Source organism: Garra rufa, chromosome 13, assembly GCF_049309525.1.
Source record: "Garra rufa chromosome 13, GarRuf1.0, whole genome shotgun sequence".
Lineage (NCBI taxonomy): Eukaryota > Metazoa > Chordata > Actinopteri > Cypriniformes > Cyprinidae > Garra > Garra rufa.
In genome coordinates, this window is record NC_133373.1 from 41,155,415 (window position 1) to 41,172,368 (window position 16,954).

Here is a 16,954-nt window from a genome sequence, read left to right on the forward strand (position 1 = left end):
CACGCAGGTCGAAAGCCAGTTTAGTTTTACTTTTTTTTCTTTTTTTTCATTTTGAAAACCCTGTTATCTTTGCCGTTTACCTCACATTACGCTTTGGAGGCTTTCTTTTATTTATTTTTTATTAATTGATTTGATTGCTCAGTGTTTGCGCGCCCTGTAATAAATTGTTTAGTCGGCATATAACACAGCATGTGATGGAGTCCATGCCTCGTCTTATTAGTTTTTGTTAATAAATGATATAAGCTGGTTTTATTTTATTGTTGTTATGCTGTTTAATTAAAAATAACAAATCCATCTTTTAAAAATTAGTTTTAATCTTAAAATTGATAGGTGTAGCCTATATGTTAGCAAAACCAAGATCATGAATTCGATAGTAAAAGTGAAAAGCATCCTCCTAAGACATTCCAATAGCGGAAATCCCGTTCACAAAATTAAAATCACAAACAATACTAATGAAAAAGAACGGGTTGAATGTTAACTACATTTCCATAAAACTATAAATTATGATAATAGACAAACCATTTATCAGCAATGAGCATTGATTAATCCCATGTTGTAGCAAAAATAAATAAATAAATAAAAATGAAACCAAAGCATAAGCACGTGCGACCAACTGAGAGCATTAGCCGCGTTCCAGGCAACCCGTAACCCGTGTTTTTCCAAACTTCTACCCGTGAAAGTGCACTGGAAAGGCAGTCAAACCCGTGAATTCCCACCCCTGAACTCGTACTAGATCGACGTACTCCCAGTTCCAAGTTCTGACGTTACATAGCCCGCGAAACAACAATAAAGCCTCTGGGGTGCTGTGTTTATGCAAGTGGCACACGGTGGAAAATAGAGTTTAGGACAATATAACATTGCAATCAAATTATTAATAATATAGCTAAAACTAATAAATGCTTAGCGTGACTTGCCTGGAACGCTACAAAGACCTGAGTCGTGGTTTGAAGACGTGATTTACGAGCTCAAAAACCTGCCTGGAACGCAGCATTAGTGTGTATCCTGTCACAAAATGTGGCGAAAAGTCCTACACAAGGTGAATAGTGTGATTAAGGTGTGTACATGTCTTCCATAATGCGACTAAAATAGGAATACTCCACCTGTCTTAATTCGATTTGTGTTTACTCCGATTATGACTTTAGTCGGATTAAATTAATCAAAAATCTCAGTTTACATGGTTGCTTCTTAATCAGAGTATTATCTTAATCGCGTTAAAATCGGAATATTGTTGTCCATGTAAACGTACTCACTGAATTCCACTTTCCTTGATCTACAGGACTACTCTATGCCAACAACCTGTTATCCCTAAAGCATGTTTTATTAGATTGTGCTGGTTTTAAACCTGTGAGAAATTTTTATTTTTTTTTATTCAGTTAACTCTTTTGAAGAGATTTGAAGCCAAATACAGAGTTTTTAGGAAAAATAAATTGTAAAAACCTGATATAATTTAGCCATACATTTTTTTCATCATGAAAACAGCTGCAGAGGCTAGAAACCTATCTACAGACCAAAAAAGGAGTATGAATGGTTTAACTTTTAAAAAATTGTTAAATTTTAAAATTAAAACAGCCATTAATTAGTATTGAAATTTTACTGTACTGTAAATTACTATTATTTTACTCATTTTTTTAAAGTAAAATTTCTTTTTAAAATTATTTCTTTTAATATTTAGTAGAACTACTACTAGTACTAATCCTATTACTAGTGTTAATTTAATACTACTACTAATACTAGCAATTATAATAATAATAATATTGTTATTACTATTATATTTTTCTTAAGTACCTTTTTCATTTTATGTCTTATTTTGTACATTTTTTATTATTTTTTTCGTGTAGTAGTAATAAAAATAGTTATATTTTTTATGATTGTTGTTGCAATATATACAATATTATATTATATACCATATTGATTGATTTTATTTATTTTTTGGCCAAATCGTGCAATTGCGTATTTGATTTTTTTAATCACATTTTCAATGAGAATGATTATCATTATAACCCCATAATCATCATTATAGTATGTTATACTACAATATGTCTTATTTTGTTTAGTAGTAGTCGTAGTAGTAGTAGTAGTAGTAATAGTAATAATTTAATTCTTTTTTTACAGTGAGGTATTGTATGTATAATATTTCTTATTTTATTTAGTTTAGTAGTAGTAATAAAATATTACCAATTTTATTGTTGTTGCTGGTATTTTATAATCATATTGAAATATAATATTTTTTTCTTTTTTAATGGCCAAATTGTGCACTTGTGTAGTCATTTTTTTTTTTTATCACATTTTAATTTATAATTTTTATCAGAATTTTTTTCCCCCCAAATTGGAGGCTTAGACTGCATGCACACCTGGTCTCACTTCAAATGAAGAAACTACATACTGCCTGTTTTGTGTTTGTGATATTATTCATATTAGTCTATTTGTGCAAAATATTTTTACTAATCATACCATGGCACCAGGGGTTTAATATTGAATGACATGTTTGAATCAGATTTGTCAGTTTTAAATTTAGTGTGTTTTTTTTTTTCTTCTTTCTGTGCAGGACATCGGACGAATCACCTCCCCTCCTCGCTATAACACCAACACCAACGAGGTGGAGATCACCTTCAGCAGCACAACCGTCTGCCCCTCTGACCCCACATCTAACTACTCCTCCAAAATCATTTTCACCTGTCAGAAAGGAGCAGAGCTGGTAATAAAGCAACCCACAGCCTTCATAAATGGTGTCGAGTGCAACCGAGTGATTGTTGATTCAATAATTTTGTCAGTGATCTCTGTACCTGAGTGTAAGTGCTGGTTTTGCACAAACAGGGTTCTCCCCAGATGATCCGGGCACAGGACTGCATGTATGTGTTCGAGTGGGCCACTCCTGTGGTTTGCCCAGGGACCATCACATCGCAGGGCTGCAATCTGACCGTCTCACAGCTGCGCTACACATTTGACCTCTCAGTGCTATCAAGGACCGTTAAGGTAATGAAGAGAACAAAAATCTATTGTACATGGTAGCAAAGGGATGATTCTGGAACTCAGTTTGTGTGTTTTTTAGGTTCCTGGCAGCGATTTTAATATCAACGTTTGCGGGACTGTGGCAGACACAAAATGTAAAAACAGTGCAGTATGTCTGATCTCAGCGGGCTCTGCGACTTCATACGGAAACAGTAAAATCATGACCTTAGACTACAAGAGAGAAGAGCAGGCTGTGATCATGCAGTACAGCGGAGGAGACACCTGTCCTGAAGGTCAGACAAACACTCTGAATTGCTCTAAAAACTACCTAGACACAACTTTAAGGCAGCATGGGCACACTTTTGACAGATGGTATTGTTCTAGAATGTAATAATTGTAGCATACCTTATTTAGGCCAAATTGTATGGCAACACTGCAAATACAGTTGAGGTCAATTCTGTAATATGTTAATAATTTTACCAAATTTTGAAGGATCATACAAAATGCATGTTATTTTTTATGTAATACTGACCTGAATAAGATATTTTACATTAAAGACATTTACATATAGTCCACAAGAGAAAATATTAAATGAGTCTATAAAAATGACCCCGTTCCAAAGTTTACATATACTTGATTCTTAATGCTGTGTTGTTATCTGAATGATCCACAGCTGTGTTTTTTTATTTAGTGATAGTTGTTCATGAATCCCTTGTTTGTCCTGAACAGTTAAACTGCCCGCCTTTTTTCAGAGAAGTTCTTTAGGTCCCACAAATTCTTTGGTTTTTTAGCATTTCTGTGTATTTAAACCTTTGAAGATCAACATACATTTATGTTATTTGTCTCTTGGGAAACATGTAAGTATCTTCCAAAGGGCAATAGTAAATCAAAAAAATATGTTCAAAAGTTCACACCCCTGGCTCTTAATGCATTGTGTTTCTTTCTGAAGCATCAGTAAGTGTTTGAAACGTCTGTAATAGTTGCATATGAGTCCCTCAGTTATCCTCAGATCAGTTATGATCTCAAAATCATACAGTTATTGTTGGAAAGGGTTCAAATACACAAAAATGCTTTAAAACCAAAGAATTTGAACCAAATCCTGAAGGATTTTTCTGATGAACAGTGGGCAGTTTAACTGTTCAGGACAAACGAAGGACTCATGAACAACTATCACTAAAGAAAACAAACAAAAAAAAAAACACACAGCTGTGGATCATTCAGGTAACAACACAGTATTAAGGATCAAGCGTATGTAAACTTTTGAACGGGGTAATTTTTATAAATTCAACTATTATTTTTTTCTTGTAGACTATGTGTAAATATCTTTTATTGGAAAATCTTATTTAGGTCAGTAGTAAATAAAAAATAACATGCATTTTATGCATTTTTGGTGCATTTTGCAAATTTTGCAAGGTGTATGTAAACTTTTGACCTCAACTGTATGTTTCATAGTTGACTACAATGAATTGTGGGACACCCAAGTTGAACACCTAAGATGAAATCTAATGATTAGAATCTAGTTAAAGCTGTTCCCTAAATGATTAAAATGTGTGTTCTTTTGTCTTTCAGTTACAGATAAAAATGAAGTGTGCACTTTCCCCTTTAAGTTCCAGCAAATGACTTATACCGAGTGCACAACTGATGGCAGAACTGATGGCAGGAAGTGGTGTGCCACTACAAGCGACTATAACAAAGATCAGAAGTGGGGCTTTTGCTCTGGTGGTACGAATTCTTGACGACCTAAAAACTCATGAAATATATGTGCTATTTTGGGATAGAGCAACTGGACAAGCTGTATTTGTTTCATTTCATTTTTATTTCATTAATGTGTTTTAATGGTCTTATTAAGGAAAGAAAACTAAACAGACTTGAAGTAAATGAATTCAATTGAAATAATTTAAGTAAAATGTAAGTATTTATATTTACAAAATGTCAGACTTTTTTTGGTTAGACATTAGGTTTATTTACATAGTAATATTTAAGTAAAACCTAAAGTAATTATTTCAGAAGATTCAGCACATAACATGAACATTACTTATTGTCTGTGTTTTGTAGGATTTAAATAACCAAAGTGTTTCTGAGTGGAATTTTAAATATTTGAGCTTTAAACTTTAAACTTGATTTGTGTACTTAAGTTTTTTTGTTTCATTCATAGTCGTAAGAGGGAAACGGCAGTCGTCCATTTTGTTCTCGTGTGACAGAGCGGCGGGTTTTGGAAGTCCTCTGCTTATTAGCGACACCCAAAGATGTTCTGCCGCCTTCCAGTGGCGAACAAATGTTGTGTGCCCACCCAGAAAGATGGAGTGCAAGCTTGCAGGACAACACCAGACCTACGACCTGCGCACGCTCTCATCTCTAACAGGACCGTGGAAATTTAGCAACGGGGACGATTCGTGAGTTTCACACCTTTTGTTTCATGCATTTTATTTTGAAGTATTCTATTTATGTGAAAGTGATCAATTGTTTTTATTAGGGGGTGACTTATATATACAAAAAGCTTAATTCAGTTGCAAAATGTTTCCTTTTTTTGTCCACATTAACATTTTCCGACACAATAAATAACTGTAGTTTTTAAATTATTATTACATTGATGATGTAAGCTGTTTGACAGCTTCAGCAGGCACATCTCTCCATTCAAATAATTAAGATAGAGGAGTTTCTTCCACAAAGTCCTCTACTGAATCTGTTACGTCTGTAAAAATCGCTCCTTCTGTAACTGTAACTTTCAAGCTAACTTGGTGCACTCTCTTCATCATAGTTTTTCTGCTAGCAACAATTTCTAGATTAAACCTATTTAAATGCCTCCTAGCAGTGATATTGTAGACCACTGAAATGCATTGAATAGCAGGTACTTTCAAGATGGTCATGTAGTTGTTCCATTAATTAACTTGTTAGCTGTGTTTTATTATACTAAAATCACTGTGACTATTGTGGCAATAGCCAAAAATATATTGAGTCCAAATTATTGATTTTTCTTTTATGCCAAAAATCATTAGGATATTAAGTACAGATCATGTTCCATGAAGGTATCTTGTAAGGTATATTTGCAATGCTAAGAACTTAATTTGGACAACTTTAAAGGTGATTTTCTCAATATTTAGATTTTTTTGCACCCTCAGATTCCAGATTTTCAAATAGTTGTATCTCGACCAAATAGTGTGCTATGCTAACAAACCATACATCAATGGAAAGCTTATTCAGTTAAACAGTTACCCTTATGACTGGTTTTGTGGTCCAGGGTCACATATAGTGGACTTCAATGGAGATCAGTTCAATGGGGTCCAAAATTGCAGTTTCATTGCAACTTCAAAAGGCTCTACACGATCCCAGCTGAGGAATAAAGGTCTTATCTAGTGAAGCGATTGGTCATTTTTTTAAAACATTTGGACAGTTATATACTTTTTAACCACAAATGCCCTTTAAACTACATTGAAACTGCAATTTGGACCTTCAACCTGTTGATCCCTCATTGAAGTCCACTATATGGAAAAAAATACTAGTGTTTTCCTCAAAAACCTTATTTTTTATGACTGAAGAAAGAAATACGTGAATATACTGGATGACATAGGGGTGAGTAAATTATCCAGGTCTCTATATTTTATTTCTGTTCAAAAGCATACATTTTTGAAGTACTTTAATACTCAAGACAGTGAAATTTGGGCATGTTGCATTTTATCAGTAATAACACAGGTATGATATTGCACCTGGATCTGTTCAGTGTTCATGAAGTTCACAATTGTATTATTTGTTCTCACAGGTACTACTTCAATCTCTGTCAGGCCATTCATGGAGGCCAGCCAGGTTGTGCAGCAGAAGCCGCCGTGTGTCGCAGACGTGCCGGCGGGAAGACAGAGACTCTGGGCCGTGTTCACACGCAGACAATGGAATTAATGGGTAAGCTTTTTTTAAAAACCTTCTCTGATGTAATTACATTTTTTTGAATTCTCATCAGTATTTGTCATCACCAGATGGAAAGATCTTCGTCAATTATTCCATGGGTGACGAGGTGTGTGGAAACAAGAAACCAGCCAGAACAATCTTGCAGCTGAAGTGTGGCAACACAGTGGGCCATCCGAAATTATTAATGTAAGTTAAGAGTAAATAGCATGAATAGATTCTTAACTTGTGATGGTAGTTTAACATCTGTTAAAGATGTCAGTTTTTACCAGATTTCTATTAACCTTATTAGAAGTTACAAAACAAGATTTTTTGGTCACAAACGCTGCATTTATTTGATTAAAAATATAGTTAAAGCAGTGATATTGTAAAATATTTTTACAATTTAAAATAACAGTTTTCTATTTGAATATATTTTAAAATGTAATTTATTCCTGTGACGCAAAGCTGAATTTTCAGCATCATTACTGTCTGTAGTGTCACATGTAGAGCAAAACGAGTTGTGATTCATCAATTAAAAATAAAAGTTTGTTTGCATACTGTATGTGTTTGTACAAATATATTTTTTTAATATATACATATATGTGTGTGTATTTATATATACATAATAAATATAAACAGTACACCCACACATATAGTATGAAAACAAACTTTTATTTTGAATCGATTAATTGCGACTAATCATTTTGCAGCTTTAGTCACATGATCCTTCAGAAATCATTCTAATATGCTGATTTGTAACATTTATTATTATCAGTGTTGAAAATGATTGTATATTAAATGGAGATGGTTTATTATTTTTGTCTGTGTGTTTTAGGGAGGATAAAACAACATGTGAGTTCTGGGTAGAGTGGGAGACTCAATCTGCATGTGCTGTAAAAAAGGAAGAAGCAGCGATGATCAATGGAACCATCAAAGTACCTGAAACAGGAGCCATTTTCAGCCTGGGATCGCTTTATTACCGGTGAGTATTTCTCGCCCTCGACTCACATTCATCAACACAGAGCATACTATTACATTACATCACATCTAGTAATGTGCATGAGATAAACAGTGTTTTATCTGTTCTCAGTTTCCACAATGCCACAGGAGACATCCGTCCCAATGGAGATCGCTATATCTACCATATCCAGCTGTCAGGCATCACTGACAGCTCCATTTCCAGTTGTCTGGGAGCCAATATCTGTCAGGTCAAAATTAATGACAGTTACCGCAGAAAAATTGGTTCTTCCAGCAAAGCCAAGTATTCTATCCAAGGTGAGAAAAAAAATTCAGTAAGTGATGTTTTTGGGGAGTTACAATGTGCAATCAATGCTTAAATATTTCAGTATGGATGTTGCGATTGATGAAAGTTGTGAGATTGATATATTTTATAACAGTACGCAAATGCCAGAATATTCTGTTTAAAATGTTTTTTTTTTTTTATATATATATTTAATTAATTGATTTATTTTATAATAAAATAGTTTATAGTAAAATAGTAGTTTATTTTATTTAAAAAATTCAGATTTTTTTATATATGATTTATATTAAATAATTTACAAATGATTTTTGTATCAACACAAAAACAGCTAAATATTTTGTTTAAATACATTTTGTGGAATTTCCCCTTTTTTATACTTAAAATATATATTTATTTAATTTATTCATGCATTTATTTATTTTTTGTATTAGGCTACACAGTTAGCATATGTTTTCCACTTTTATTACTTATTAATTCAGTTTGTTTTGTACTTTGAACTCATAATATATTATTAGTTTAGGCTATTTATTTACAATTTACTTTGTATTTCAATGATGTTGTAGCTGTTTCATGGCATGACCTGGTGTTTATTGTTTGCCAGGTGGAAATCTTGATGTCTCTGTGCCATCTGAATCTGTATGTGGACGAAACAAAACCAAAACGGTGACTTCGACCATCCTGTTTCACTGCAGCCCTACAGCAGGAGAAGGTATCCCAGAATTCCTGCTGGAGACGGATGGCTGCCAGTATCTGTTTGTTTGGCACACCTCCGCCATTTGTGAATTTTCGTGAGTGTTACTTAAGCCTAAACACACTTTTAAGCTTTTGTTTATTTAATAATTCTAAAACATCGAGTATAATACATTGGTTTTCCCATAGTTCATCCACCTCCATGGACCCGCACAGCACTGATGGAGGGGAGGAGCATGCCGGATTGTCTGGGCGGAGTCAGGCTTTAGGGGCGATGCTTAGCCTGCTGTTGGTTGTGCTCACAATCTGTTTGCTTGTTCTTCTGCTGCACAAACGAGACAGGAGGTAAATGCAACTTACGTTTATGTGTGGTAAATTTATTTTTAAACACAAACAATTAAACAATTACAACAATTAAAACAATTTTAAACACTAAGTTTATGGCAAATACTTTGGATGCACTAAGTTGTTCAAAAGTGACAGTAAAGACATTAAGACTATTAGAAAGGATTCTATTTTAAATAAAAGCTGTTCTTTTGAACTTACTATTCATCAAAGCATCCCAAAAAATTTATTATGACAACTATTAATGACAACTACACTGCTGTTCAAAAGTTTTTGTTTCTTAAAGAAGTCTTTTCTGCTTATCAAGGCTGCATTTATTTAATTAAAAATACAGAAAAAGCTGTAATATTGTGAAATATTATTGCAATTTAAAATAGTGGTTTTCTATTTTAATGTACTTTAAAATAGAATTAATTCCTGTGATGCAAAGCTGAATTATCAGCATCATTACTCCAGTCTTCAGTGTCACATGATCCTTCAGAAATCTATTTCAATATGGTGATTTATTATCAATATGGGAAACAGTTCTGCTGCTTAATGTTTTTTTGAAACCTGTGATACTTTTTTCAGGATTCTTTGATGAATAAAATGTTAAAAAGAAACAGCACTTATTTTAAATAGAAATCTTTTTGTAACAATATACACAACCAAGTTTGGAGTCAGTAAATTTTTATTTGTTTATTTGAAAGAAATTAATATTTTTATTCAACAAGAATGTGTTGAATTGATAAAAAGTGTTAATAAAGACTTAAATTGTTAGAGAAGTTTTATATTTTGAATAAATGCTGGGTTTTTTAAAAATTTTATTAAATCAAAAAATCCTGAAAAAAGGATTACAGATTCCAAAAAAATTTTTTAAACAGCACTGTTTCCAACATTGATAATAAATGTAAAACTTGCATATCAGAATAATTTCTAAAGGATCATGTGACACTGGACTGGAGTAATGGCTGAAAATTTAGCTTTGCCATCACCAGAATAAATTAGATTTTAAATCGAAAGTTATTTTAAATTCTAATAATATTTTGCAATATTATATTTTTGTGCTTTTATCAAATAAATGCAGCATTGGTAAGCATAAGAGACTTTTTAAATACAAAAAAAACTTCCCGAGCCCAAAACTTTTGAATGGTAGTGTAAATATATTTGTCATGAACTAAAACAAATTTATTTTTAATTTGGTTTCGGAATTCTACTTGAGCTGCTTTGAGTTGCACTGTATAAAAAAATATATATATATTTCAAATCTGTAAATAAAACAGATTATCTTTATTACCTTCAAATTTAATGTTTAGCTTAGGGCTGAGCGATATGGCCAAAAAATAAAATCCCAGATTTTTTCGCAAAAAATCCGATTTACAATTTAAATCGATTTTTTTACCCCCTACTACTTTTAGCACGTAAAGAAACCCCAGCTTTTCCACAATATACTGTATATGGGCACCAGGCCCCATTCTTATCATACCGCACACAGTAAATGTTTGTAAGACAAATAAATATGAAAATATATATTTTCATGCTTTTCTCTTGCAGTTATATCATATTTAAAATTTTGAACACAGAAATATTAAATGATTAAAATAACTGAAACGATCTGCCAGCAGGTGGTGGTAAGACACTGATTTAATTACTGAATCATATCATTCATTTGATTCGTTCGAGCCGCTGGTTCATTCAGAATAAAGAAAGTGACTGTCTTTATGAATGGGAAATTGAATCATTTCACTAGATTAGTTTAAAAACGCACGTTCATTCATAAACGAAACACCGCTGTGTTTGAGTTGAGATGTGCAGCGGCTCAGCTGTGACTTGTTTCAGATTACTTTTGACGACGAAATAGAGCAAAATCAGGCAACAGTGTTATAGTCAGAAAATGTAAATGTAATAATAACTTGTTTATTTAACCGCTGTATTAAATATCTCATTTACAAACTCCCTTAAAAATTATTAAAGCTGTCACTCATCTTGGTTCGCAATCTCACAAAGCTCTATTATAATCAACAACGCTTGCTATACTGTACAATCAATCTCTTATTTACACTCTCTCTACACTTTGTTTACGAAAGGATTGGTGAGATATGTCCGTGATACATTACTCTACGTTGCAAAAACAGATACCTTTGAAGCTCCCCTGAGCGCAAACACAAATATGCTGATCGGGTCCGGCTAACTTGCTAGCAAGCAGCTAATCATATCCCTAGTGGCTCGCGTCATTTGTTTTCCGTGCCTTTCTGAATACAAATATATATTAGTGTATTTCTAATATGGTAAATGCACGGGGAGGGCTGAGCCCATTCGGAACTGGAGTCCAGAGAGGAGCGTAGCCGGATATTAAAGAGAAAACCGATTTTCATTCAAACAAATCGATGTAAACTACACGTTCGAGTTTATCACCCAGCCCTTTAGCTCAATGCTAACTCAATTGCTATTTCTCCTGGTAAAATTTATCAGTGATTTCTCAGTGAAAATTGTCTAACACTTTACTATAAGGTTTATTAGTTAACATAAGTTACCTACATTAGTTAACATGAACTAAGAATGAACAAAACATGCACAGCATTTAATAATCTTAGCTAATTTCAGCATTTACTATTGCATGATTACAACCACAAGTTGTTTGTTAACATTAGTTAATGCACTGTGAACTAACATGAACAAACAATGACGACTGACAATGATTTTTATTAACAAAGATTGGTAAGTGTAATAAATGTATTGTTTATGGTTCATTCATGTTAGTTAATTAACATTAACTAATGTTAACAAATCACATTTAATAAAGTGTTACTGAAAATTGTTTTAACACTATTTTTTAGTCAGTGTGCTTATTATGAATTTATGTATTTTTAGGCAACTTGTAATACAGAAAGTCTCAAGCTGCTGCAGGAAAGGAAATCCAGTATCCTACAAATACTCCAGGGTAACATTTTATCTTTTTTTGCAAGTTTTACAATAAGTAAAAATTAAGCAGAATGAGTATGAACATAACTCTTTTTTTTTTGTCTTTCTGTCCGTCTCTCTTAATAGGTGAACACAGATGAGGACGGATGTGAAGATGAGATGGAATGGCTAATGGAAGAGACTGGGACGCCCACACGAGAGCCACAAGAAAACGGTCACATCACCACCAAGCCGGTCAGCGCAGACGCCCTGCGTTCCTTCTCCCTGGACGAGCAGGACAGCGAGGACGAGGTTCTCACAGTCCCAGGGGTGCGAATTGCCCCGTCATCATCTACTTCCTCAAGGCTGCAGTCAGCTTTGCTGAAAGCAGAGAGCGATGAGGATCTGGTAGGGCTTCTGGTGGACACACGGAGCAGAAATAAGAACAGATACAGCGATAGAAACCAGAGGAAACCTCAGCCAGACCCTGATGACAGCGACGAGGATCTACTTAAAGTCTGAGGGCGCCGAGCGACCCGAACTAAACTTTTGAATGTCTCTGCCACCACGCTCCAAGTGTTTATTTGCTCCATTTTGGGTTTTCTAAAGGGAAATCTCTTTGTGAGCTGTTCACGTAACAGCTTTCAAAAGCAAGTTGGTCGATTCGTCCACTAAATAGACTCAATGCCTTTCTGACAAAAGAAGCTTTTGTCATTTGATCGTTTATTTGTTTGTGCGTTCGGTTTTCCATTGATTAGGATGAATTGTGTACAGCATCATGTGTATGTGAATTCGGTCTCCCACAACCTGGACTATATAGATTTTTTTTTATTGTTATTTAAAGATTTTTGGGTACTGTTTTTTGTTAATTCACCAGCTCACTGGAAAAAAAATACACTGTTCTTTGATATAATTAAGGATGATTGTGGCAGATACAGTCAAAGATCTTTTCTAATCTACAATCTGAAGCAGTATTTCACATATCTTGAGCCATGTAGCACCGAGAGGAGATTGATCCGCTTTGCCAAGTTCATATTTAAATCATAGACCTTCGAATATCACGCTTCACATTTGGGTTACGCATTAACATTCACCTTTCGCTTTAGCTGCGTTCATCTAAACCATGACATCCACTTGTTGTTGGGTGTTTTGTGCAATGCTTTTCCCCCTCTTGTTCTGATAAAAAGCATGTTCTAATTGCCCTAATAGAACACAGATCCCATACAGAGATTTAGTGCCATGAAGGAATGACATTGCATGTGTGACTGCTGCAGGCTTCCTTTTAGAATTATAATTTTTCATCGCAATCAGGAAAGGAAAATTATTGCAATCACTGTGTGGTGTTTATTTGCGTTATTGTTTAGTAACACTTTACGATAAGATTCAATTCATTAATGGGACATGGTGATGATAAAAATAAAAATATTTCAGTCCTTTTGCGTTCTCTCGTAAAACTTTTGAGTCCCCCCCCCCCAAAAAAAAACTTGGTTTGCTCACAAAACTATTGCATTTGATTGGTTCTCAAAGAAATGTTTTGTTCACTCAAAAAACATTTGCATTTAAGAGTAAAGTTTTTGCGTTCCCCAGAAAAACTTTTGCATTCCTTCGCAAAACTATTGCATTTAATTGTAAAACTTTTGCGGTTCACTAAGAAATGTTTTGTTTACTCTTAAAACTTTAGTTTGATTGATTCTCTCCCTTCAGAAATGTTTGCATTCTGACGCAAAACTATTGCACTTGATCGTAAAACTTTTGCGGTTCTCTAAGAATCATTTTTGTTTGATTGTGAACAAGTCTCTCCTGAGAAATGTGATTCTTTGCAGTTTGCAAAACTTTAGCATTTAATAGTAAAACTTGTGTATTTCCCCCCCAAAAAGTTTGCATTACCTCGATAAACTTTTGTGATCACTTGCAAAATTTTTGGTTTTGTTCATAAACCTTTTGCATTGTTCTGAGAACGCTTTGTAGCGTAGAAATATTAGTGTTTCACTAAGAACATTTGCCAAACTGAAAAAAACGTTTTCGTTTCCTCAAGAAATATTTAATTTACTTGCAAAACTTTTGTAATGGAAGTAATATGAGTAATAAAATGTTTTCAGTTCCCCCAAGAAACTTGGTTTGCTCACAAACTATTGGAGTTGATTGGTTCTCAAAGAAAAGCTTTGTTCGCTCTCAAAACGTTTGTTCATTCACAAAAATGTTTGCATTTAAGCATAAAACTTTTGCGTTTCTCAGAGAAACGTTTGCGTTCCCTCACAAAACTATTGCGTTTGATTGTAAACTTATTCGGTACTCTAAGAAATGTTTTGTTCACTCTCAAAACTTTTGATTTTCTAACTTTTACTCTCTCCTGCAAAACATTGTGTTTGTTCACAAAACTTTTGCATCGCAGTGTAAAACTTTTGGATTCCCTCGCAAAACTATTCCATTTCTCTAAGAAACATTTTGTTCACTCTCAAAACTTTTTGTTTGATTGCATAACTTTTGCTCTCCATGAAGATACGTTGTTCTTTCACAAAACTTTTGCATTTGAGCTTAAAACTTTTGCATTCCCCAAAGAAACTTTTGCTTTTCTCTAAAAAATGTTATGTACTATCTCAAAACTTTGATCGTGTAACTTTTGCTCTTCCCTGCAAAACTTTGTTTGTTCTCAAAACTTTTGCTTTTAAGCGTAAAACTTTTGCGTTCCCTTAGAGAAACTTTTGCATTCCCTCTCAAAACTATTGCATTTGATCATAATCCTTTTGCATTTCTCTAAGAAACATTTTGTTCACTCTCAAAACTTTTGATCGCGTAACTTTTGCGTTCGCCTGAGAAACGTTGCTCGTTCGCAAAACTTGCGTGAATCTTTTTTGTTCCCTCACAAAAATATTGATTGTAAAACTTTTGCAGTTCTCTAAGAAACGTTTTGTTCTCCGCTTCGTTCGCAAAACTTTTGCATTTAAGCCTAAAACTTTTGCATTCCCTTTGAAAACGATTGCGTTTGATTGTAGAACTTTTGCGCTTCTCTAAGAAACGTTTTGTTTACTCTCAAAACTCTTGATTGCATAACTTTTGCTCTCGCCTGAGAAACATCGTTTGCAAAACTTCCGCAAAACATTGTTCATTTGCAAAATTTTGAGCATGAAGCTTTTTTGTTCACTCGCAAAATTGTTGCATTTGATCGTAAAACTTTTGCAGATGTCTCTCAAAACTTTAGTTTGATTGTATAACTTGCTTTCCCCTGAGAAATGTTGTTCGTTTGCAAAACGTTTGCATTGAAGTGTAAAACTTTCAGTTTTCTACGAAACATTTTGTTCACTCTCAAAACTTTTGATTGCACAACTTTTGCTCTCGCCTGAGAAACGTTGTTCGTTCGCAAAACTTTTGTATTTGAGCGTTAAACTTTTTTTGTTCCCTCACAAAACTATTGCATTTGATCGTAAAACCTTGGCGTTTTATGCAGTGAACATTTCGTTCACTCAACTTTTGTTTGATTGTATAACTTCTGCTTTCCCATGAGAAATGTTGTGTTCATTCACAAAACTTTTGCATTTAAGCATAAAACTTTTGCATTTCATCACAAAATGATTTGCCTTTGATTTGTAAAACTTTTGCGGTCTCTATAAAACGCCGTCAAAACTTTTGTTTGATCGTGAACTTTTGCTCCTGCCTGAGAAACACTGTTTGTTCGCAAAACTTCTGCATTTGATTATAAAACTTGCATTCCCCCGAGAAACGTTTTTTGATCATAAAAGTTCATGCGACGTTCTGAGAACCTTTGTTTGCATTCCCTGATTTGATTTATTTCTTAATGTTCGTTTTGCTGAGAAACATTTGCTAAACTCATAGCAATAGCATTTCCTCAAGAAATTTGTCATTTACTCGCTAAACTTTTGTGATGGAAGTAATATGAGGTGGGAGAAAAAACTATATTTTAGTGCTTTTGCAGACGAGCACAAATTTTCTCAGGAGAACACGACAGTTTTGCAAAAGCAAGTTTACATTACGAGAGAATGCAAAAGCGCTTCAATTTACCTCTGGCTTTGTATAAACTAACAGTGAGATTTTTTTGAACAGAATTTATTAATCTATTTTAATTTTATAAATATGCTGTTACTTATTTCATGTTCGTTCGTAATGCATTATCTATTGTTTATTTATACAATTTGAAATATTGCAGATGTATTAGAAAATGTGAATTATATGAACCTAGATTAATAAATTCTGTAAAAGTATTGTTCATTGTTAGCTGGTGACATCTAATGCACTAATATCGGCATTAACAAGTAGAATTTTACTGTAAAGTGTTACCTATTGTTTAATCATTTTTCTGTTATTTTAAATTACGTTTTGCACAGAAGAAATGGGTGCCTATGAAAGAAGCCGAAGGTACAGCAGGTGATAGAAAGCCTTTTACAAAGCACTTTCTCTATTTGTTTCCAGTTGCATTACCCGCAAAAAGTAGTGTGTTTTATTTGCTGAGCTCACGTTGTTTTGCTGATTTAAAAAAAGATGCATACGTTGACATAAGTTATGTTGCAGGGTTGCTGTCAGCTCTCCAGAAATGATTTACCAAAATGTTCTTGTACTTTTATGTCAGTGAAGGTACAACAGGACACTGGTCCTGTTTGACAGCACGTGTACAGTGTTTTCCACTCTGGCTCAATGCTCTTTGCTCTAATAGTTTGTCTCATAGGCTTGTATTACCATCCGTCAGTGTATTCCTCACATATATGGTTGCCAAATAAAGCCACACCACTTCTGTATATCTGTCAACTCACTGCTCCCAAGACGGTACGTCACGATGCATTAAAGCATGCCTGGGTGTCTATTTTAGTACTTTGCACTTTGGCGGACAGTTTTTTCCTGTCCTTTAGGGCAGAAGGTGGACGGTGCACTCGATAGCTGTTGGTCATCACATGCTCCCCCTATCCTTACTGAAAAAATGTCGGCACCTTCTGTATGGGA

General features: G+C 34.0%; 1 protein-coding gene across 1 annotated transcript in view; it reads left to right on the forward strand.

Annotated features, from left to right (window-relative positions):
* The window catches only part of igf2r (insulin-like growth factor 2 receptor), a 52,961-nt gene extending 36,209 nt beyond the window's left edge, over positions 1 to 16,752 (forward strand). The window contains exons 35-47 of the mRNA XM_073852998.1: positions 2,546 to 2,695; positions 2,815 to 2,973; positions 3,050 to 3,242; positions 4,519 to 4,671; positions 5,105 to 5,342; positions 6,707 to 6,843; positions 6,918 to 7,035; positions 7,664 to 7,810; positions 7,919 to 8,103; positions 8,691 to 8,877; positions 8,969 to 9,124; positions 11,975 to 12,044; positions 12,152 to 16,752. Of these exons, the coding sequence (XP_073709099.1) occupies positions 2,546 to 2,695; positions 2,815 to 2,973; positions 3,050 to 3,242; positions 4,519 to 4,671; positions 5,105 to 5,342; positions 6,707 to 6,843; positions 6,918 to 7,035; positions 7,664 to 7,810; positions 7,919 to 8,103; positions 8,691 to 8,877; positions 8,969 to 9,124; positions 11,975 to 12,044; positions 12,152 to 12,526 (2,268 nt within the window). The 3' untranslated portion in view covers positions 12,527 to 16,752. The remainder of the gene's footprint in view (positions 1 to 2,545; positions 2,696 to 2,814; positions 2,974 to 3,049; positions 3,243 to 4,518; positions 4,672 to 5,104; positions 5,343 to 6,706; positions 6,844 to 6,917; positions 7,036 to 7,663; positions 7,811 to 7,918; positions 8,104 to 8,690; positions 8,878 to 8,968; positions 9,125 to 11,974; positions 12,045 to 12,151) is intronic.
* The last annotated feature ends 202 nt before the right edge of the window (positions 16,753 to 16,954 follow it).